At 45.4% G+C, this 24021-nt stretch overlaps 1 protein-coding gene across 3 annotated transcripts in view; it reads right to left on the bottom strand.

Moving 5' to 3' along the window:
• The window catches only part of LOC118376252 (myc box-dependent-interacting protein 1-like), a 48071-nt gene that overhangs the window by 16953 nt on the left and 7097 nt on the right, over nucleotides 1-24021 (bottom strand). The window contains exons 2-13 of one of the 3 annotated variants that reach the window (XM_052499950.1): nucleotides 10111-10191; nucleotides 9771-9825; nucleotides 9438-9532; nucleotides 9079-9114; nucleotides 8760-8855; nucleotides 7728-7835; nucleotides 4791-4876; nucleotides 4297-4372; nucleotides 4137-4192; nucleotides 3031-3069; nucleotides 1031-1079; nucleotides 127-339 (exon numbers count right to left, since the gene is read on the bottom strand). In XM_052499950.1, coding sequence (XP_052355910.1) covers nucleotides 127-339; nucleotides 1031-1079; nucleotides 3031-3069; nucleotides 4137-4192; nucleotides 4297-4372; nucleotides 4791-4876; nucleotides 7728-7835; nucleotides 8760-8855; nucleotides 9079-9114; nucleotides 9438-9532; nucleotides 9771-9825; nucleotides 10111-10191 — 990 coding nt within the window. The remainder of the gene's footprint in view (nucleotides 1-126; nucleotides 340-1030; nucleotides 1080-3030; nucleotides 3070-4136; nucleotides 4193-4296; nucleotides 4373-4790; nucleotides 4877-7727; nucleotides 7836-8759; nucleotides 8856-9078; nucleotides 9115-9437; nucleotides 9533-9770; nucleotides 9826-10110; nucleotides 10192-24021) is intronic. The other 2 variants (XM_052499952.1, XM_052499951.1) reach the window with 2 other exon arrangements.

The following is a 24021-nucleotide window of genomic DNA, read 5'->3' as shown; positions in this document are numbered from 1 at the left end:
AAAACAAGGGGGTAGAGGAGGTGGGAGACCAGGCCATCCCTAGGCTAGAACCTATGAGCCGTCTGAGTTGACACTGAGGGTATGATGTTGATGGAAGCCTGAGGGGACATTATGACATCATCTGACCTGCGGCTGTGACGGGGTGGTTGCCTGTGATGGTGCGGTTGCCTGTGACGGTGCGGTTGCCTGTGACGGTGCGGTTGTGTTAGCGTCGGGAACCAGGGCTTCACCATCGAACGAGATTATGTCCTGTTGTTGCGTGTCTGGAGCTGGAGTCAACGAGGGTCTGGGGCTGGGGGGCGGGCGTACAGGGGCGGGTCCAGGGGGCGCCGGCCTCGTCTGGAGGGTCCACGGAAGTATGTACAGACATGCAACAGTAGTGAGGGAGACACAGCACACAGGTTAGTAAAACACACCGGCACACTAGTAATAGTAGGTTACTGTTACCTGGGCTGGTATCCAATCCAAGGCGTGTCATGGAGCAGCGCTCTGGACAGACGACAATGTGCCTTTTCAAGGCAATTTCCCTGACATTCCTGGAGATTGTGTTTACTGCGCATGTTGGCTCACCCTCCATGTTGGCTCAAGCGTAAATTACCTTTAGAAATCAAGTGCAATGCACTGCTCTACAACGCGCCGTGGATTGGATCCAGCCCTAGTCTGTAAGTGGTGTCTATGAGGCTTCCTTCTATGTTAGAAGAGCACATGTCTATCAAACCAATGGAGAGAAACTCTCCATTCAACATGCTCTGGGTTAGTTTCATCTCGTTGCTTTTGGAGTTTTCCTGAAGAGAATGTTAGCGACTGTGTGCTCGCAATTGTACCGTCCACTCCTTTTTCCACCCTCTTGAATTCAACACCTTAAAAATACTCCAGACCTTAAACTCAAGATTTCCCACACACACACACACACATTTCTGACCCACACTTCTGAAAATGACACTCGTTCATCAACACACAAATCCCAGTCACTCAAGACTAACACAGAGACAGTCAGACACGTTACAGCCCCTGTATGAGGGAACCTTACCTTGGGTGCAGCGTCTGGGGTAGCGCTGTGGTTGGCGGCGGCTGCCTCACTGGGAAAGAAAGAGAAAGCGAGAATTACTGACTGACTTCCATGTCATGCCATGATGAAGATGTCCTGGTTGTGTTCAGTAGAGAGAGAACATTTTACTGTATTTATTTTTCTAGGAAGGAGAAAGTAGAAAATAAAGAGGGTAGAGGACGAGAGGGGGCAGAGGAGGAGAGAGGGGGCAGAGGAGGAGAGAGAACGAGAGAGGGGGCAGAGGAGGAGAGAGAACGAGAGAGGGGGCAGAGGAGGAGAGAGAACGAGAGAGGGGGCAGAGGAGGAGAGAGAACGAGAGAGGGGGCAGAGGAGGAGAGAGAACGAGAGAGGGGGCAGAGGAGGAGAGAGAACGAGAGAGGGGGCAGAGGAGGAGAGAGAACGAGAGAGGGGGCAGAGGAGGAGAGAGAACGAGAGAGGGGGCAGAGGAGGAGAGAGAACGAGAGAGGGGGCAGAGGAGGAGAGAGAACGAGAGAGGGGGCAGAGGAGGAGAGAGAACGAGAGGGGGCAGAGGAGAGAGAAACGAGAGGGGGGACAATGACCTCAGTTGTGTTGGAGCAAAGTGCGGGCGATTCACTAAGATGATAGTACAACGGGCAAAGATGTAGCAGCGTATCAGTTTCAGTCATCCACAGTGGTGAAGGTCTGACTATCTGGTGGCGGCCGCGACAATTAGTTTTTTTAGCACAGACTGTCCCCCTGTATCACCATGGGAAAGCAGAACAGGGTCAACTGGTGTGCGTAAGAGAAAACATTTTGAAACTGAGTGAAATGCGTTTTCTGATAAGAACACAGACATTCGTTATTTTTGTCGCAAAACATTTTGTTACAGTGTGCCCTACTGTGTAGTCAACAGTCTGCACCATCCACCAAGACCGCAAGATGGGAGCAAGGGGCTGAGAAGTATATTTAATGATCTGTGTGCACAGGCCCATTTTAGCAGGGAGAATGAGCATATGCCAAACAAACCATTCTTTATTAATAATATATAACAAGACTGTGCGTAGTACTTCACAAATAAACAGCTCAGAGCAAAAAACTATTTGGGGACGTTGCTGCGGCATGAGACACCAACTCACAACACAAGACTTCCTCAAACGTCATGCTGCGGTCATGCAGAGGAGTGCCTGACCTGAAACGCACAGACTCTCAGACTGAGAACTACAGGAACACCCATGAATGTCCAAGCACACAGCAGAACTCCATGCACAGATGACGGTTCACTCGGACAACTAAAAAGGTCTGTATTATATCCTGTTTTGAGTCCTCCAATCCTTTATTCTCACTCAGTATGGAACTGCACCATGCAGAGAGACTAGTGCTGTGCAATTAACCAAAATGATGGTTATTTATTGGTTTTTAAATAAATAATTCACCAACTTCAGTTCAATTATTTGAATTCCATTTATTATTTTTTTCTGTGAGTTCATTGCGCACATAGTGCTGCCGAACTGTGTGATTTAGTAGGGAGTTGTAGTTTCCAACAAGCTCTTTATAAACCAGATCATGCCGAACTGTGCGATTTAGTAGGGAGTTGTAGTTTCCAACAAGCTCCTTATAAACCAGATCATGCCGAACTGTGTGATGTAGTAGGGAGTTGTAGGTTCCAACAAGCTCTTTATAAACCAGATCATGCCGAACTGTGTGATGTAGTAGGGAGTTGTAGTTTCCAACAAGCTCCTTATAAACCAGATCATGCCGAACTGTGTGATGTAGTAGGGAGTTGTAGTTTCCAACAAGCTCTTTATAAACCAGATCATGCCGAACTGTGTGATGTAGTAGGGAGTTGTAGTTTCCAACAAGCTCTTTATAAACCAGATCATGCCGAACTGTGTGATGTAGTAGGGAGTTGTAGTTTCCAACAAGTCCTTTATTCTCAGTCAGTATCTAACTGCACCATGCAGAAGGACACACACAGGCACATATAAACTGTCATACTGGTCACTCCCAGTCAGGTCCATTACCTCTTCTTGGGTCCAGGCTTCCAGTCTTTACCTGCCTTTCTGTAGGGGGGTGGGGTTGTAATTTACTCTACAGTATTCTATATTCAGCCAGTCATTTCACTTCCTCACTAGAATGTGTAAGCACAGGGTAGGATAGGTTACTTTCTAAATGTAATCTGTTACAGTTACCTGTCCAAAAGTGTAATCAGTAACAGAACTTTTGGATTACCCAAACTCAGTAACTTAATCTGATTACATTCCGTTACTTTTAGATTAATTCCCCCTGAAGAGGCATTAGAAGAAAGACAAAAATGTATGTTGCCAATTGAACGACAACTATTGCAGGATAAATCAAAGTTAGTTTACATAGCTGGCTATATATGGATGTTACATTTTACTCTATGGGTTGGTTATGTAGGCTTCTTCTAACCCATTGCTTTCTACTACATATAATAATAAGATTTAATTATATTCTTAAATTATGAACCAAATTCTATCAGAATTCCAGTCATTCCAATAAATGTTATACCTCTTGATTACAAAGAATAGGACTTGGAAATATGGAAGTAAAGATTAGCCTAATTGTTTTATCTGAGCACCAAAACTAAGGACTTATTAGCCAACCCTACTCTGTTGTCATGGAGGACTGATTGGGCTCATTGATTCAAGTTGAAAAATAAATGCTGCGCTCATGGAATGACATGCTTTGATCAATAACAAGTGATATCCATATCAAATTACACCACTACTGTCATCCTGACCTCCAAGTGTTTATTCAAGTTGGATCATCTTAGGATGCCGACAGCAGTCGCACCATTGGAAGACACAGTTTGGACTGTAGCCTACAAAAACCTATTCCTGCTCTTTCCCTACAATCCATCAAACACATTCGCCGTGTCGTCATGTAATCCGTTACTCCCCAACCCTGTGTATGCATTGCTTTGGACCTCATTTCTCTACAATTACCATAAAGTTCCTAAAAGGTGCACCAGACAGAGGTAGATTGTACAGGTACATATAACAGTGGGGTAAAGTAGACAGGTTCACCACCATAGATGAACACTATCGTATGTACAATAGTCCGCTGGTATTGGCAACACATTGGTATCATGTCAAGTCTCACTCACTTGGCCAGCCTCTGCTCATCCAGTTTGGTCATGACATCATTCAGGTCCTGGTTCAGCTGCAAACAGAACGATTTTGGAGGAAGTCAATTAATCAGTCCAGACATGTATTATCAATCAGTCCCATGTACTGACGGTGGGCACCCAGCTCTCCCCCTCTCACCTTTCCCATGTCTTTGTGGAACCTCTGCTGATATCCAGCCATACTCTGGAATGTGTTGACATAGAAGCCAACACGACTAGAGAGTAGAGAGAGAACGTGTTAACATGGTGGCTGGCAACACTCTCTCTGTGTGTGTGTGTGTGTGTGTATGTGACATGTGGAAGAGAGAACGTGTTAACATGGTGGCTGGCAACACTCTCTCTGTGTGTGTGTGTGTGTGTATGTGACATGTGGAAGAGAGAACGTGTTAACATGGTGGCTGGCAACACTCTCTCTCTGTGTGTGTGTGTGTGTGTGTGTGTGACATGTGGAAGAGAGAACGTGTTAACATGGTGGCTGGCAACACTGTGTGTGTGTGTGTCTGACTGTCTGTGATGACATGTGGAAGAGACAACGTGATAACATTGGTTGTAAATGGGTGGCTCTTCAGAAAGACAGAGGGAAGGAGACTGTATCAGCCTGGTAGCATCAGTGAGAGGGTGGAGAAGTCTCACCTGTTCCACAGCTGTGGAAGCTCATCCTGCAGATCTACGTTGATCTCCTCAAATACTTTCTGAGCTCTCCCTAACTCCTCCTCTGCCTGTACAGACACCATGACACATCCACAGAGGTTAAACAATGTTAGTATATGCCTGGACAGACACCATGACACATCCACAGAGGTTAAACAATGTTAGTATATGCCTGGACAGACACCATGACACATCCACAGAGGTTAAACAATGTTAGTATATGCTTGGACAGACACCATGACACATCCACAGAGGTTAAACAATTCTACAGTCCAATGTTTGTTAGTATATGTTACTCAAAAGAAAGCGTATTATCTACAATCAAACTAAAGAATGACATGGAATACAGACAGAATGTTAGGGCATGGTGGCATAGAATATAGAATTAGAACTCAGAATGGGTGAATGACAAGTGAGTGTTGAAGGGATGGCAAGGGGGGGGGGGGGTCAGGGTGAGAGGGTGAGTTAGTTAGACATCAGTCACCTGGTTTCTGGTCAGGTTAGTTTGGGCTATTTGATGAGCAGACAGAATCCCCTGGGCCCAACCTGGGGCAGCCTTCTCTACAAGAGACATCGGCTAGCCATGCAGACGGACAGACAGACCGAGAGAAAGAGCGAGAGAGAAGCAAGACAAATACACTGCTCAAAAAAATAAAGGGAACACTAAAATAACACATCCTAGATCTGAATGAATGAAATATTCTTATGAAATACTTTTTTCTTTACATATTTGAATGTGCTGACAACAAAATCACACAAATTAATCAATGGAAATCAAATTTATCAACCCATGGAGGTCTGGATTTGGAGTCACACTCAAAATTAACATGGAAAACCACACTACAGGCTGATCCAACTTTTATGTAATGTCCTTAAAACAAGTCAAAATGAGGCTCAGTAGTGTGTGTGGCCTCCACGTGCCTGTATGACCTCCCTACAACACCTGGGCATGCTCCTGATGAGGTGGCCGATGGTCTCCTGAGGGATCTCCTCCCAGACCTGGACTAAAGCATCCGCCAACTCCTGGACAGTCTGTGAATGGAGCGAGACATGATGTCCCAGATGTGCTCAATTGGATTCAGGTCTGGGGAACGGGCGGGCCAGTCCATAGCATCAATGCCTTCCTCTTGAAGGAACTGCTGACACACTCCAGCCACATGAGGTCTGGCATTGTCTTGCATTACGAGGAACCCAGGGCCAACCACACCAGCATATGGTCTCACAAGGGGTCTGAGGATCTCATTAAGGGAACCTAATGGCAGTCAGGCTACCTCTGGCGAGCACATGGAGGGCTGTGCGGCCCCCCAAAGAAATGCCACCCCACACCATGACTGACCCACCGCCAAACCGGTCATGCTGGAGGATGTTGCAGGCAGCAGAACGTTCTCCACGGCGTCTCCAGACTGTCACATGTGCTCAGTGTGAACCTGCTTTCATCTGTGAAGAGCACAGGGCGCTAGTGGCGAATTTGTCAATCTTGGTGTTCTCTGGCAAATGCCAAACGTCCTGCACAGTGTTGAGCTGTAAGCACAACCCCCACCTGTGGACGTCGGGCCCTCATACCACCCTCATAGAGTCCGTTTCTGACCGTTTGAGCAGATACATGCACATTTGTGGCCTGCTGGAGGTCATTTTGCAGGGCTCTGGCAGTGCTCCTCCTGCTCCTCCTTGCACAAAGGTGGAGGTAGCGGTCCCGCCGCCCTCCTACGGCCTCCTCCACATCTCCTGATGTACTGGCCTGTCTCCTGGTAGCGCCTCCATGCTCTGGACACTACGCTGACAGACACAGCAAACCTTGCCACATCTCGCATTGATGTGCCATCCTGGATGAGCTGCACTACCTGAGCCAATTGTGTGGGATGTAGACTCCGTCTCATGCTACCACTAGAGTGAAAGCACCGCCAGCATTCAAAAGTGACCAAAACATCAGCCAGGAAGCATAGGAACTGAGAAGTGGTCTGTGGTCCCACCTGCAGAACCACTCCTTTATTGGGGGTGTCTTGCTAAATGCCGCTAATTTCCACCTGTTGTCTATTCCATTTGCACAACAGCATGTGAAATGTATTGTTAATCAGTGTTGCTTCCTAAGTGGACAGTTTGATTTCACAGAAGTGTGATTGACTTGGAGTTACATTGTGTTGTTTAAGTGTTCCCTTTATTTTTTTTGAGCAGTGTAGTTTGACAGCCAGGTTAGCATTCAGACAGGCAGGTTAGCATTCAGACAGGCAGGTTAGCATTCAGACAGGCAGGTTAGCATTCAGACAGGCAGGTTAGCATTCAGACAGGCAGGTTTGAGAGAGTTTTGAAATGGTGCAAGAGTATTTCCATATTGTACATTAACACCCAATCAAACACACACACATGAAAAACAGGTTAATGAGACTTTTTCCCCCCAGTAGGTTGATTGGTTGCTTATTTCAACTGGTATAGCCTAAGCCCATGGCAGCATGTGCCAAGCATAGCAAAACACGCCTCGCCAAAATTACAATGCAGAATGTTTCTTACTGACATCAGACATCATAATGTGGGTATTTGCATTAGCTTTGTTAAGGCCTTTATAGAGTCATGACTGAGTCACATTATAGAGCCGACCTGAACTGGCCTGGATATTTTCTCTTTACATTGTTCTGTTCCTTCCAAGAAGGTTGCAGAAACGCTGGTCCTCTGTAGTTGGTAGAGCATGGTGCTTGCAACGCCAGGATAGTGAGTTTGATTCCCAGGACCAACGTAACATGTAGGCATCCATGACTAAGTTGCTTTGGATAAAAGCGTCTAATAAATGGCATTTATTATTTGTTATTTTAAACGATGGCGGATGCAAAACCAGGCCATCTCAGTACAGCTGGTTCAGCTTGGTTTGGCTCAGCAGTGTGATTCCGTAATGAACCCAGGAAACCATGCAGCGGGCGGCCATCTTACCTTGGCGATCTTGGCCTGGTCCTGCTTCTTGCCCTTCTGTAGGGAGCCAAAGTGATGCCTCGCACTGTCGTAGTCGGTCATCTTCCTGTCCCGCTTAGCGATGCGTGCCTGGTCAGAGACACCAGACAAACATACCCACAGAGTCACTGATAGATAGAAGGCTGCAGCTTCTTGAGAACCAATCAATCCATCAAATGTATGTATTGATGTATCCTCTAACTGGTCTGGGAACTGAGCTGTTTCAAGGCTCCATTTAAAACCAGGATCGTTGAAACGTTAAAGATGCGCACCAGGAATGTAAAGGTGATTTCCTATTGAGCAGACATATGCAGTGTTTACGGTGAATGCAGAGTCTCCACAAACAGAGGAACATTACCATTACATTTTAATCACGCTGTAACTCTCAACTTCCACCATATGGATTGTATGGAGCCCTCGGTACCAGTATGCGTAGTCTGTTCTGGTAGAGCCCTCGGTACCAGTATGTGTAGTCTGTTCTGGTAGAGCCCTCGGTACCAGTATGTGTAGTCTGTTCTGTTAGAGCCCTCGGTACCAGTATGTGTAGTCTGTTCTGTTAGAGCCCTCGGTACCAGTATGTGTAGTCTGTTCTGTTAGAGCCCTCGGTACCAGTATGCGTAGTCTGTTCTGGTAGAGCCCTCGGTACCAGTATGCGTAGTCTGTTCTGGTAGAGCCCTCGGTACCAGTATGCGTAGTCTGTTCTGTTAGAGCCCTCGGTACCAGTATGCGTAGTCTGTTCTGTTAGAGCCCTCGGTACCAGTATGCGTAGTCTGTTCTGTTAGAGCCCTCGGTACCAGTATGCGTAGTCTGTTCTGGTAGAGCCCTCGGTACCAGTATGTGTAATATGTTCTGTTAGGGCCCTCAGAACAGAGTACACATACTGGTACCATTTGTTAATGTTGTGAAAAATCAATCAAAATGTTATAAAAACATTTATATTTATTTATTATGGAGTTTCATTTTTCACAAAATGGCCAAACACACACCCTCACACCTGACTGCAGTGACACACACCTTAATGTCAGGGAACTGGGCCAGATAGGTATCCATGGCGATCATGGAATTGTCCACAAGCTTGTCATGGTAATCTGACCACAGGATGTCTGTCTCCTACAATACACACAGCAGAGTCAAACAATACACTCACAAATGCAAACACTCACGCATACACCCACCCCCACCCCAATAACAGCTCCACTAACAGTGCAGTTCAGAGCTAGTCTGAAACTAGTGCCATGTCTTCTAGCTATAGATCTAGTGTAGGCCACAGCTATTCCCACTAGTCCTCATTCTACACAGTCATGAATGAGCTACTGAGCTAGCTGTCCTTTACCTCCATGCAATAGTCCATCTCCTTCTCTATCATCTCCTACAGACGGAAGGATGGAGAGATGGAGGGAAAGAGACATGCAGTGAGAGAGAGAGAGGAGTATGTGTTGCATTGAGAAGAAGTGAATGTGGCAGTGATGAAATGGAGGGAGGAAACTAGACACTGGTTCCCGTTTCTATTCTATTTTTACTCAAACAACCAATAGAATTGATCTGAAGTTCTCATGTTCATTTCTTCATTTTCAATTATACATTTAATTCAACCTCTGAAGTTTTGTACACCTCTTTCACAGAGGAACAGGTAGTCTTTCATCCTGAATTCCCATAGATCACACACACACCAACCGTGCTAGTCTCTCTCACCTCTGCGATGGTATCCACCTCCTCCTTGCCAAACCACTCTGGCTCGTACATATCCGCCAGACAGTCCTGCAGACGCTTGGACGCATCATGCATGGCTGAGGATCACAGAGACAGACAGACAGGCAGACAGACAGACAGGCCAAAAACTGAAATGAAACTGGGCCCATGACAGGAAGAGGTCTGAATGTATTAATGTGTGTGAACACTACAACTGTGTCACTCCAAAATAGACAAGATAGAAACTGACAGATATTACTGTAAAACCTAATAATAAGTTACAGGATACTTACACACACACACACACACACACACACAGACAGACAGGCTTCTTACTTTTAACTGCTGCCAGGTAGGCCCTCAAGTCTTTCTGCAGTTTGGTGCCCTCGGCCTGGAAAATACAACAATGGGTTGGACTGGGATGTGAGCATGATGCCATTTTCACATTACTGAACCAAGCTGTACTGTGCTGCCCTGGTTACACAAACATAGATGCTGGAACCATACTGGAAAGGATATTGTGAAAAGACTATCTTAACCAGCCCAGTACGGTTCAGGACAGTTATGGATCTCTGTGTGTGTGTGTGTGTGGGCTGGGAGGGGAGGGAACATTGGGCCACAACAGTGGGTTCACCATCTCAATGAGAGAGGGAGAAGAAAGAGTCGGGACTCTCACCATCTGCTTGTTGAAGTTAGCCACACCCTCCTCGAACGCTGTGTCCCTGGTCTCATCAGCTTTACCCAGCTTCTGAAGGACCTGACAGAAAGACAAACAACCCTGGGTGAATACATGAGCACTACAGGGCTTCTGAAGGACCTGACAGAAAGACAAACAACCCTGGGTGAATACATGAGCACTACAGGGCTTCTGAAGGACCTGACAGAAAGACAAACAACCCTGGGTGAATACATGAGCACCTACTCATGTACTCATGTACTACTCATAGGGCTACTGCAGGACCTGGGAGAGCAGTCAAAAATCATACACAGTAATACTTTACTTAAAGAGACCCTAGTCTTAATGGCGAAGCCCTGCTTAAATAAAGGTCAAATGATATAATCTACCGACCTACAAAAATGAAAGATATCTTTCCAATTGATTTGGAGGAACGATATATAACTGGTAATACACTTGTCTATTTTTAGGCAGGCTGTCAAAGCCATGTGTCTCCTCCGTCTCTGGCAGAGACCAGCTGACAAGCACACGAAAGGCTCTGCGTGTCCATCTCCTAGTTCAACATGGAGAACTTTGAAGCGTTAAGCTGTTCAACTCTGACTCTCTCTGGTGGAATTTTCTAAATGACACTAAATGTTGTATACTAACTACCCTTATAAAGCACATGTCAGTTTCAAAACAGGGCTTGTGCAACGTCATTTGTCATCTCACAGGAAAATAATTCATTTGTGGGGGATAGTGTAGCCTTGTTCACATTGGCAGGTTGAAGTTACGTTAAATTTTTTTTTACATATCCGATTTGAATCTGTTATTTTTCCTCCAGTCTGAACAGCCAAAAGCCACATGGAATCTGAAACGTCAAGCCACATTCGTAGGCCATACGACTTTTCTTGAACGGTGAAATCAGATTCATTTTCCCTCACAGATTTATTTGGCATATCTTGTTGCCTGCTAGCTACTCTGTTGACAGTTTGACAAGAACATGACATGGTAGCGAACTAGCTTGTTGACTGTTTACAAACTAATGTGCGAGAAAGATAAACAGCTACCTACCTAGCTGGCTGACTGCTGTGGCTCGCTGGCTGACTGCTGTGGCTAGCTAAAAAGCACTTGTTTTGAAAGTTTGACTATCTTATCCTTTGAGGTTTTAAAAGTGTTCTTCTTCTATGAATTTGAACATTCACAGCAACTGGGAAACGTTTATGGCAGCCATTGTTGTCACCTTCGCTTGTTACATAACTTCTGAGTGATAGGAAGCACGAGCATCACCACCAATCAACCGACACCACTGGCACACACCCATCGTTACTATGACAACTAGCATAGCCATGTCAACAAATGACTGCTGTCTGAACATACACACATTTGATCACTTGCTGTTTGGACAGTCAATATTCCAAAACAGATTTGAAAAACCCAACCGATTTCAGCATTAAGGCCTGCAGTGTGAACAAGGCTTAAGTGTCTTCTGTTCAGGTTCAGTTTCCCAAACCCAGATTGAGCACAGTCCTTCACTAAAAAGCTTTCAAGGGAAAATTTCCATTGAATCTCCAGGATTCTGAGAAACTGAAACCTTAAAGTTTCACTTCTGTATTCTTTAATATTATAACCTCTGACTCATTCAAACAATAGAAAACAAAAACAGCAGACGTCAGCTTTTAGAAGATCTTTCATCATTAAAAGGAAGAGGGGGAAGAGGAGAAGAATAGAAAAGTAAGCATTACATTTAAGTGAAAAGGAGGGAGCGAAGGGCAATGAAGAGCTGATGACTAGGGGAGATGACTAGGGGAGATGACTAGGGGAGCAATAGTTCAATGAAGAGCTGATGACTAGGGGAGATGACTAGGGGAGCAATAGTTCAATGAAGAGCTGATGACTTGGGGAGATGACTTGGGGAGATGACTAGTGGAATGAAGAGATGACTAGGGAGATGACTAGGGGAGCAATAGTTCAATGAAGAGCTGATGACTTGGGGAGATGACTTGGGGAGATGACTAGGGAGATGACTAGGGAGATGACTAGGGGAGCAATAGTGCAATGAAGAGCTGATGACTAGGGAGATGACTAGGGGAGCAATAGTGCAATGAAGAGCTGATGACTAGGGGAGATGACTAGGGGAGCAATAGTTCAATGAAGATCTGATGACTAGGGGAGATGACTAGGGGAGCAATAGTTCAATGTAGATCTGATGACTAGGGGATATGACTAGGGGAGATGACTAGGCAATGAATAGTTCAATGATGAGCTAGATGACTTGGGGAGATGACTAGGGGAGATGACTAGGGGAGATGACTAGGGGAGCAATAGTTCAATGAAGAGCTGATGACTAGGGAGATGACTAGGGAGATGAGTTGGGAAGATGATGACTTGGGGAGATGACTAGGGGTGATGACTAGGGGAGCAATAGTGCAATGAAGAGCTGATGACTAGGGGAGATGACTAGGGGAGCAATAGTGCAATGAAGAGCTGATGACTAGGGGAGATGACTAGGGGAGATGACTAGGGGAGCAATAGTGCAATGAAGAGCTGATGACTAGGGGAGATGACTAGGGGAGCAATAGTGCAATGAAGATCTGATGACTAGGGGAGATGACTAGGGGAGCAATAGTTCAATGAAGAGCTGATGACTAGGGGAGATGACTAGGGGAGCAATAGTTCAATGTAGATCTGATGACTAGGGGAGATGACTAGGGGAGATGACTAGGGGAGCAATAGTTCAATGTAGAGCTGATGACTAGGGGAGATGACTAGGGGAGATGACTAGGGGAGATGACTAGGGAGCAATAGTGCAATGAAGAGCTGATGACTTGGGGAGATGACTAGGGGAGATGAGTTCAATGTAGAGATGACTAGGGAGATGACTAGGGAGCAATAGTGCAATGAAGAGCTGATGACTTGGGGAGATGACTAGGGGATGACTAATAGTTCAATGTAGAGCTGATGACTAGGGGAGATGACTAGGGGAGATGACTAGGGGAGCAATAGTTCAATGTAGAGCTGATGACTAGGGGAGATGACTAGGGGAGCAATAGTTCAATGTAGAGCTGATGACTAGGGGAGATGACTAGGGGAGATGACTAGGGGAGCAATAGTTCAATGTAGAGCTGATGACTAGGGGAGATGACTAGGGGAGATGACTAGGGGAGCAATAGTTCAATGTAGAGCTGATGACTAGGGGAGATGACTAGGGGAGATGACTAGGGAGATGACTAGGGGAGCAATAGTTCAATGTAGAGCTGATGACTAGGGGAGATGACTAGGGAGATGACTAGGGGAGATGACTAGGGGAGCAATAGTTCAATGTAGAGCTGATGACTAGGGGAGATGACTAGGGGAGCAATAGTTCAATGTAGAGCTGATGACTAGGGGAGATGACTAGGGGAGCAATAGTTCAATGAAGAGCTGATGACTAGGGGAGATGACTAGGGGAGCAATAGTTCAATGTAGAGCTGATGACTAGGGGAGATGACTAGGGGAGCAATAGTGCAATGTAGAGCTGATGACTAGGGGAGATGACTAGGGGAGATGACTAGGGGAGATGACTAGGGGAGCAATAGTGCAATGAAGAGCTGATGACTAGGGGAGATGACTAGGGGAGATGACTAGGGGAGCAATAGTGCAATGAAGAGCTGATGACTAGGGGAGATGACTAGGGGAGATGACTAGGGGAGCAATAGTGCAATGAAGAGCTGATGACTAGGGGAGATGACTAGGGGAGATGACTAGGGGAGCAATAGTGCAATGAAGAGCTGATGACTAGGGGAGATGACTAGGGGAGATGACTAGGGGAGATGACTAGGGGAGATGACTAGGGGAGCAATAGTGCAATGAAGAGCTGATGACTAGGGGAGATGACTAGGGAGATGACTAGGGAGAGATAGTGCAATGAAGAGCTGATGACTTGGGAGATGACTAGGGGAGAGATGACTTGGGGAGATGACTAGGGAGATGACTAGGGAGCAATAGTGCAATGAAGAGCTGATGACTTGGGGAGATGACTAGGGAGATGACTAGGGGAGCAATAGTGCAATGAAGAGCTGATGACTTGGGGAGATGACTGGGGAGATGACTAGGGAGATGACTAGGGGAGCGATAGTGCAATGAAGAGCTGATGACTTGGGGAGATGACTGGGGGAGATGACTTGGGGAGATGACTAGGGAGATGACTAGGGAGCGATAGTGCAATGAAGAGCTGATGACTTGGGAGATGACTAGGGGATGACTATGGAGCTGATGAGTTGCAATGAAGAGCTGATGACTTGGGGAGATGACTAGGGGAGATGACTAGGGAGCAATAGTGCAATGAAGAGCTGATGACTTGGGGAGATGACTAGGGAGATGACTAGGGAGATGACTAGGGAGCGATAGTGCAATGAAGAGCTGATGACTTGGGGAGATGACTAGGGAGCAATAGTGCAATGAAGAGCTGATGACTTGGGGAGATGACTGGGGAGATGACTAGGGAGAGATGACTTGGGGAGATGACTAGAGGAGATGACTAGGGAGATGACTAGGGGAGCAATAGTGCAATGAAGAGCTGATGACTAGGGGAGATGACTAGGGGAGATGGATGTACAAATGTAGAGGTTAGAGGGCAGTGAAAGGAAAGAGGATAATATGCAAGGTAAAGGAAGGGAGAAAATGTCCCCTCATCCAGCTGATCCTGGGGCAGAGTTCACTAACACACTGAATGAAGTCTCAGGACCAGAACAACAAATCAATCAGAGTAAACCAAATTACAACAGTCAAAACAAAACTACATTACCTATTGGGAAACACAAGTAGAAAGCAACATGCAGTGTTATATGGCCCTAAAATCAACAGCACACCACAGCTAACTATTTCACCATGGTTACCGATGGAACATTTTGAAAAACACAACACATTTTTTTTTTAAACCTTTATTTAACCAGGCAAGTCAGTTAAGAACATATTATTAAAGCCTTGTGTCCTATTGTTTGTATTTGCTTCGTGCTGTTAATGGTCGTTGCACTTGATTCAGCAGCCGTAGCGCCGGGAAGGCAGTGTTCCCATTATGAAACATTTCATGTCTGCAGGTAGAATTCTGCCTCGCAGGCAGGACCAAAGAGTAAATCAAGTGCATCTACAGGTCTACCACTGGCCAATCAGATCACCGTATCTGCAGTTTCCTTGCGCCTCGACTGTAAAACGAGGCCTCAAACGCACATGAAAGTTGATCATGTGAGATTTTAAACTTGTAAAATCATGACTAGCGAGAGACTCAACAAAAACAGCAAAGAGCTGCAGTTTTTATGAGTAAGTTCTTGTTTAAGTTGTTATTCAGCACTGTCAACACTTTGTTCAACAGGTTTAGAGGAATATTTCACTTTCTCTGGTCATAGGAGTAACAGGACTTGGTGCATGAGGCAGAAGTAATGTACCGTTTCCACTACTTCCGCCCCATTCATTTTCAATGGGAGCACGCTGAGCAATGTGCAGGGGATTGTGGGAAAGTTAGCGGCGCGGACCCTGCTAGCAGAGCGATAGAAAAAGTTCAGCTCTACTTTATGCTTATTACTCGTGGCCTCCGCTGTCGTTGAAAAGTCCGGTGAGGAGCAGATGTTTGCTTGAAAGTCTTCCCATCATTAAACATAGTTCCGCCAGTCATTATTTCCAGGCAAACCCCCCCAAAAAAAGATGGAGGAAAGACAGATCGTTGCTGTGTCTGGATTTTCAATTCCATAGGATTTCCTAGAATACAGAGACAAAATCATAAGGTATGAAGGACAATTGCATAGATTCTTGGTGTTGATGGTGGGTGAAGAGAGATTTGCACAACAATGTTTGTGCTGCCTGTTAGCTATGAACCTCAAGCAACCTATATCTCAAAACTGTGATCGAAGCCACCATTTGTGAAAGTGTTGAGTCAATTCAATTGTGAAATTTGCCTACCAAAGGATAGAAATCACCAGTAACACGCATTATAAATGATAAACTAAGAGCCAATTTATGCTTGAGCCATAAATGTGGTGCGGAGGCGCCGTATGGATGGTGTGACACCTCCAGAGGCACACAGAGGTCAAATCCGCCTCTCAGATTTTGTAACAATGCGGATGGCTCTGGTAGGTGGGGGCAGGAGGTCCTGTATAAACACAAACTGACTGACTTGTTCCTTGACAATTTCTTTCACAACAGCTCTGTACTGCTCTGCGAAGCGCAATAAGTATACATGCCCTTACAGTGCCTTGCGAAAATATTCGGCCCCCTTGAACTTTGCGACCTTTTGCCACATTTCAGGCTTCAAACATAAAGATATAAAACTGTATTTTTTTGTGAAGAATCAACAACAAGTGGGACATAATCATGAAGTGGAACGATATTTATTGGATATTTCAAACTTTTTTAACAAATCAAAAACTGAAAAATTGGGCGTGCAAAATTATTCAGCCCCTTTACTTTCAGTGCAGCAAACTCTCTCCAGAAGTTCAGTGAGGATCTCTGAATGATCCAATGTTGACCTAAATGACTAATGATGATAAATACAATCCACCTGTGTGGAATCAAGTCTCCGTATAAATGCACCTGCACTGTGATAGTCTCAGAGGTCCGTTAAAAGCGCAGAGAGCATCATGAAGAACAAGGAACACACCAGGCAGGTCCGAGATACTGTTGTGAAGAAGTTTAAAGCCGGATTTGGATACAAAAAGATTTCCCAAGCTTTAAACATCCCAAGGAGCACTGTGCAAGAGATAATATTGAAATGGAAGGCGTATCAGACCACTGCAAATCTACCAAGACCTGGCCGTCCCTCTAAACTTTCAGCTCATACAAGGAGAAGACTGATCAGAGATGCAGCCAAGAGGCCCATGATCACTCTGGATGAACTGCAGAGATCTACAGCTGAGGTGGGAGACTCTGTCCATAGGACAACAATCAGTCGTATATTACACAAATCTGGCCTTTATGGAAGAGTGGCAAGAAGAAAGCCATTTCTTAAAGATATCCATAAAAAGTGTTGTTTAAAGTTTGCCACAAGCCACCTGGGAGACACACCAAACATGTGGAAGAAGGTGCTCTGGTCAGATGAAACCAAAATTGAACTTTTTGGCAACAATGCAAAACGTTATGTTTGGCGTAAAAGCAACACAGCTCATCACCCTGAACACACCATCCCCACTGTCAAACATGGTGGTGGCAGCATCATGGTTTGGGCCTGCTTTTCTTCAGCAGAGACAGGGAAGATGGTTAAAATTGATGGGAAGATGGATGGAGCCAAATACAGGACCATTCTGGAAGAAAACCTGATGGAGTCTGCAAAAGACCTGAGACTGGGACGGAGATTTGTCTTCCAACAAGACAATGATCAAAAACATAAAGCAAAATCTACAATGGAATGGTTCAAAAATAAACATATCCAGGTGTTAGAATGGCCAAGTCAAAGTCCAGACCTGAATCCAATCGAATCTGTGGAAAGAACTGAAAACTGCTGTTCACAAATGCTCTCCATCCAACCTCACTCAGCTCGAACTGTTTTGCAAGGAGGAATGTGAAAGAATTTCAGTCTCTCGATGTGCAAAACTGATAGACATACCCCAAGCGACTTACAGCTGTAATCGCAGCAAAAGGTGGCGCTACAAAGTATTAACTTAAGGGGGCTGAATAATTTTGCACGCCCAATTTTTCAGTTTTTGATTTGTTAAAAAAGTTTGAAATTTCCAATAAATGTCGTTCCACTTCATGATTGTGTCCCACTTGTTGATTCTTCACAAAAAAATACGGTTTTATATCTTTATGTTTGAAGCCTGAAATGTGGCAAAAGGTCGCAAAGTTAAAGGGGGCCGAAAACTTTCGCAAGGCACTGTACTTCTGCAGAGGTCCTATCGCCATAAATGGTGCACAGGCAATGCTGTCGTCGGAATGACCATGCAGCACATTTACGCATGAATTTCCTATGTAATATGCTACCAATTGGATTATGGTTATGGCTCTTTAATTCTACTTGTGTCATGGCATTGATGATTATAACTCACTTCCTGTAAAATACATTGGCCTACGTGGACATGAATGGGTACTTTGGGTAAAGGACATTGTGGCTTTGACTTGCAAACATTGTTGTACAAATCTATCTCACTATCAACATCTCTGCAATCCTCCTCCATGCCATTGACCTTCTGCTTTTGTCTCAGTAGTCTAAAATCATTCTCAGAAAATAAACAAGGTAGAATTACAACGCTCAACACATTATTTTCCTTTGCCATTGTTAATTCCCCCTCAAATTGCCAGCTCCTTATTTCCATGGACAGTACTGTACCTAGAATCCAAGGGTTGGATTTGCACCAAACCATTTCATGTCAGAAACATCATGTAGAACATCTTATGGTTAGCCTCATATACATGACCTAGTGCATCAGTTTAAACTGAGAACATATATATCTAGTTCATCAATATGCAAATGATGTGAGTTTCGCCATTCTCTGCTTCAGATGTATGATGACAAGGGGCACATTGATTGCACATGTCCATTAGGTCAGTAATGACATCATACTGTAGACATATGGCTGCATTGGTGACGCATGTCATTATGATACGCAGCCTCCTCTGAACAGTTGATGTTGAGATGTGTCTGTAACTTTATCTGTGAAGCATTTATCTGGGCTGCAATTTCTGAGGCTGGTAACTCTAATGAACTCATCCTCTGCAGCAGAGGTAACTCAAATGAACTCATCCTCTGCAGCAGAGGTAACTCAAATGAACTCATCCTCTGCAGCAGAGGTAACTCAAATGAACTCATCCTCTGCAGCAGAGGTAACTCAAATGAACTCATCCTCTGCAGCAGAGGTAACTCTAATGAACTCATCCTCTGCAGCAGAGGTAACTCTAATGAACTCATCCTCTGCAGCAGAGGTAACTCTAATGAACTCATCCTCTGCAGCAGAGGTAACTCTAATGAACTCATCCTCTGCAGCAGAGGTAACTCTAATGAACTCATCCTCTGCAGCAGAGGTAACTCTAATGAACTCATCCTCTGCAGCAGAGGTAACTCTAATGAACTCATCCTCTGCAGCAGAGGTAACTCATCCTCTGCAGCAGAGGTAACTAATGAACTCATCCTCTGCAGCAGAGGTAACTCAATGAACTCATCCTCTGCAGCAGAGGTAACTAGAGGTACTAATCCTCTGCAGCAGAGGTAACTAATGAACTAATCCTCTGCAGCAGAGGTAACTAATGAACTCCTCTGCATCCTCTGCAGCAGAGGTAACTCAATGAACTTATCCTCTGCAGCAGAAGGTAACTCAATGAACTCATCCTCTGGTAACTCAATGAACTTATCCTCTGCAGCAGAGGTAACTCATGAACTTATCCTCTGCAGCAGAGGTAACTCAATGAACTTATCCTCTGCAGCAGAGGTAACTCATGAACTTATCCTCTGCAGCAGAACTCATCCTCTGCAGCAGAGGTAACTCAAATGAACTCATCCTCTGCAGCAGAGGTAACTCAAATGAACTCATCCTCTGCAGCAGAGGTAACTCAAATGAACTCATCCTCTGCAGCAGAGGTAACTCAAATGAACTCATCCTCTGCAGCAGAGGTAACTCAAATGAACTCATCCTCTGCAGCAGAGGTAACTCAAATGAACTCATCCTCTGCAGCAGAGGTAACTCAAATGAACTCATCCTCTGCAGCAGAGGTAACTCAAATGAACTCATCCTCTGCAGCAGAGGTAACTCTAATGAACTCATCCTCTGCAGCAGAGGTAACTAATGAACTCATCCTCTGCAGCAGAGGTAACTCTAATGAACTCATCCTCTGCAGCAGAGGTAACTCAAATGAACTCATCCTCTGCAGCAGAGGTAACTCTAATGAACTCATCCTCTGCAGCAGAGGTAACTCTAATGAACAGCAGCAGAGGTAACTCTAATGAACTCATCCTCTGCAGCAGAGGTAACTCTAACTCAATCCCTCTGCAGCAGAGGTAACTCAACCTCTCCTCTGCAGCAGAGGTAACTCTAATGAACTCATCCTCTGCAGCAGAGGTAACTCTAATGAACTCAAGCAGAGGTAACTCTGAACTCAGCAGAGGTAACTAATGAACTCATCCTCTGCAGCAGAGGTAACTAATGAACTCATCCTCTGCAGCAGAGGTAACTAATGAACTCATCCTCTGCAGCAGAGGTAACTAATGAACTCATCCTCTGCAGCAGAGGTAACTCTAATGAACTCATCCTCTGCAGCAGAGGTAACTCTAATGAACTCATCCTCTGCAGCAGAGGTAACTCTAATGAACTCATCCTCTGCAGCAGAGGTAACTCTAATGAACTCATCCTCTGCAGCAGAGGTAACTCTGCAGCAGAGAACTCATCCTCTCCTCAGCAGAGGTAACTCTAATGAACTCATCCTCTGCAGCAGAGGTAACTAATGAACTCATCCTCTGCAGCAGAGGTAACTCATCCTCTGCAGCAGAGGTAACTAATGAACTCATCCTCTGCAGCAGAGGTAACTAATGAACTCATCCTCTGCAGCAGAGGTAACTAATGAACTCATCCTCTGCAGCAGAGGTAACTAATGAACTCATCCTCTGCAGCAGAGGTAACTAATGAACTCATCCTCTGCAGCAGAGGTAACTAATGAACTCATCCTCTGCAGCAGAGGTAACTAATGAACTCATCCTCTGCAGCAGAGGTAACTAATGAACTCATCCTCTGCAGCAGAGGTAACTAATGAACTCATCCTCTGCAGCAGAGGTAACTAATGAACTCATCCTCTGCAGCAGAGGTAACTAATGAACTCATCCTCTGCAGCAGAGGAACTCATCCTCTGCAGCAGAGGTAACTAATGAACTCATCCTCTGCAGCAGAGGTAACTAATGAACTCATCCTCTGCAGCAGAGGTAACTAATGAACTCATCCTCTGCAGCAGAGGTAACTAATGAACTCATCCTCTGCAGCAGAGGTAACTAATGAACTCATCCTCTGCAGCAGAGGTAACTAATGAACTCATCCTCTGCAGCAGAGGTAACTAATGAACTCATCCTCTGCAGCAGAGGTAACTAATGAACTCATCCTCTGCAGCAGAGGTAACTAATGAACTCATCCTCTGCAGCAGAGGTAACTAATGAACTCATCCTCTGCAGCAGAGGTAACTAATGAACTCATCCTCTGCAGCAGAGGTAACTAATCCTCTGAACTCTCATCCTCTGCAGCAGAGGTAACTAATGAACTCATCCTCTGCAGCAGAGGTAACTAATGAACTCATCCTCTGCAGCAGAGGTAACTAATGAACTCATCCTCTGCAGCAGAGGTAACTAATGAACTCATCCTCTGCAGCAGAGGTAACTAATGAACTCATCCTCTGCAGCAGAGGTAACTCAAATGAACTCATCCTCTGCAGCAGAGGTAACTCAAATGAACTCATCCTCTGCAGCAGAGGTAACTCTAATGAACTCATCCTCTGCAGCAGAGGTAACTCTAATGAACTCATCCTCTGCAGCAGAGGTAACTAATGAACTCATCCTCTGCAGCAGAGGTAACTAATGAACTCATCCTCTGCAGCAGAGGTAACTAATGAACTCATCCTCTGCAGCAGAGGTAACTAATGAACTCATCCTCTGCAGCAGAGGTAACTCTAATGAACTCATCCTCTGCAGCAGAGGTAACTCTAATGAACTCATCCTCTGCAGCAGAGGTAACTAATGAACTCATCCTCTGCAGCAGAGGTAACTAATGAACTCATCCTCTGCAGCAGAGGTAACTCTGGGTCTTCCATTCCTGTGGCGGTCCTCATGACAGACAAGTTTCATGTTTCATCATAGAGCTGGATGGTTTTTTGCAACTGCACTTGAATAAACTTTTCAAAATAATTAAGGAGGAAAGAAATTACACAAATTATCTTAACAAGGCACACCTATTAACTGAAAAGCATTCCATCCTCATGAAGCTGGTTGAGAGAATGTAAAGAGTGTGTAAAGCTGTCATCAAGGCAAAGGGTGGCTACTTTGAAGAAACTGAAATAGAAAATAGATTTTGATTTGCTTAACACTTTTTTGGTTACTACATTATTTGATAGTTTGTCTTCACTATCTTAAATGTAGAAAATAGTAAAAATAAAGAAACCCTTGAATAAGTAGGTGTCCAAATCTTTTTTTCATTTTATTTTTTTAACCTTTATTTAACTAGGCAAGTCAGTTAAGAACAAATTCTTATTTTCAATGACTGCATAGGAACAGTAGGTTAACTGCCTGTTCAGGGGCAGAACGACAGGTGTCAGCTTGTCAGCTCGGGGATTTGAACTTGCGTCTTCTCACTTTTGTTTACTTCACTTGCTTTGGCAATGTAAACATGTTTCTCATGGCAATAAAGCCCCTTTGCATTTGAAAGAGAGAGGAGTGAAATTGTTGTGGACCTGAGAGAGCGTCAGAGCGAGCTCTTTGGCTCGTCATTGTGTCAGAGGATGTTGCCAAGGTCACCAGCTAATCTGGTCAGTTGACTCCACCCACCACACGGTTATAACTAACCCCGGCCACCTGGCTGCCTAATCCTGGCCCACACGGGACCAGGGAATTTCCCTTCACTTACACCACAGGGATGATCACCACTTCCTGGACATCACAGTTATGGACCAGGTTCCATTTCACTCCCTAGCCTCTTGCCATAGAGCTTGGTTGTGTCCAGTAGGCACAAAACAGGAAAAATATAACAACTTTTGAAACATCAAGGTACTATCTGAACTTGTCCAATAGGAAACACTTGTTGCATGTTTTGCCCTATTGAACACTACCCCTGCCCTGACACTTTGGCTTTATCACTGAAGAAGACCGGGACAGTATTGACAGATCTGAAAAGACTGGGTAGGTATAATCAATCACTGTGTCAATGCCGTTGCCTGGTTCTCCCAAAGGCTGTTGTAGCCTCCGCCATTTTGATTTAGCCTGTCCAATCCTCTCAGATCTGAAAAACCAGAAGAGCAGGGGCAACACCATAGGTGTCAAAAAATGAAAAGGACCCAGGCCAGAGACAGTGGCACTTCCTGATGGCACAGGGCTTTCCTCTAGTCTAGGACACAGTGGCACTTCCTGATGGCACGGGGCTTTCCTCTAGTCTAGGACACAGTGGCACTTCCTGATGGCACAGGGCTTTCCTCTAGTCTAGGACACAGTGGCACTTCCTGATGGCACAGGGCTTTCCTCTAGTCTAGGACACAGTGGCACTTCCTGATGGCACAGGGCTTTCCTCTAGTCTAGGACACAGTGGCACTTCCTGATGGCACAGGGCTTTCCTCTAGTCTAGGACACAGTGGCACTTCCTGATGGCACAGGGCTTTCCTCTAGTCTAGGACACAGTGGCACTTCCTGATGGCACAGGGCTTTCCTCTAGTCTAGGACACAGTGGCACTTCCTGATGGCACAGGGCTTTCCTCTAGTCTAGGACACAGTGGCACTTCCTGATGGCACAGGGCTTTCCTCTAGTCTAGGACACAGTGGCACTTCCTGATGGCACGGGGCTTTCCTCTAGTCTAGGACACAGTGGCACTTCCTGATGGCACGGGGCTTTCCTCTAGTCTAGGACACAGTGGCACTTCCTGATGGCACGGGGCTTTCCTCTAGTCTAGGACACAGTGGCACTTCCTGATGGCACAGGGCTTTCCTCTAGTCTAGGACACAGTGGCACTTTTTGCACCACAGAATGAATGACAAAGGTGCTTCTTACAGTGAGAAGCAGCCTTGTGGGCTGGTTTACTGTAGTGTCTGTTGTAGTGGTGCAGTAGCCTTGGGGCCTGGTTTACTGTAGTGTCTACTGTAGTGGTGCAGCAGCCTTGGGGCCTGGTTTACTGTAGTGTCTACTGTAGTGGAACAGCAGCCTTGGGGCCTGGTTTACTGTAGTGTCTACTGTAGTGGAACAGCAGCCTTGGGGCCTGGTTTACTGTAGTGTCTACTGTAGTGGAACAGCAGCCTTG

This window comes from Oncorhynchus keta, chromosome 37 (assembly GCF_023373465.1).
Source record: "Oncorhynchus keta strain PuntledgeMale-10-30-2019 chromosome 37, Oket_V2, whole genome shotgun sequence".
Taxonomy (NCBI): Eukaryota; Metazoa; Chordata; class Actinopteri; order Salmoniformes; family Salmonidae; genus Oncorhynchus; species Oncorhynchus keta.
Note: the sequence above shows the minus strand (reverse complement) of the source record. Positions and strands in the feature narration are given on the sequence as shown.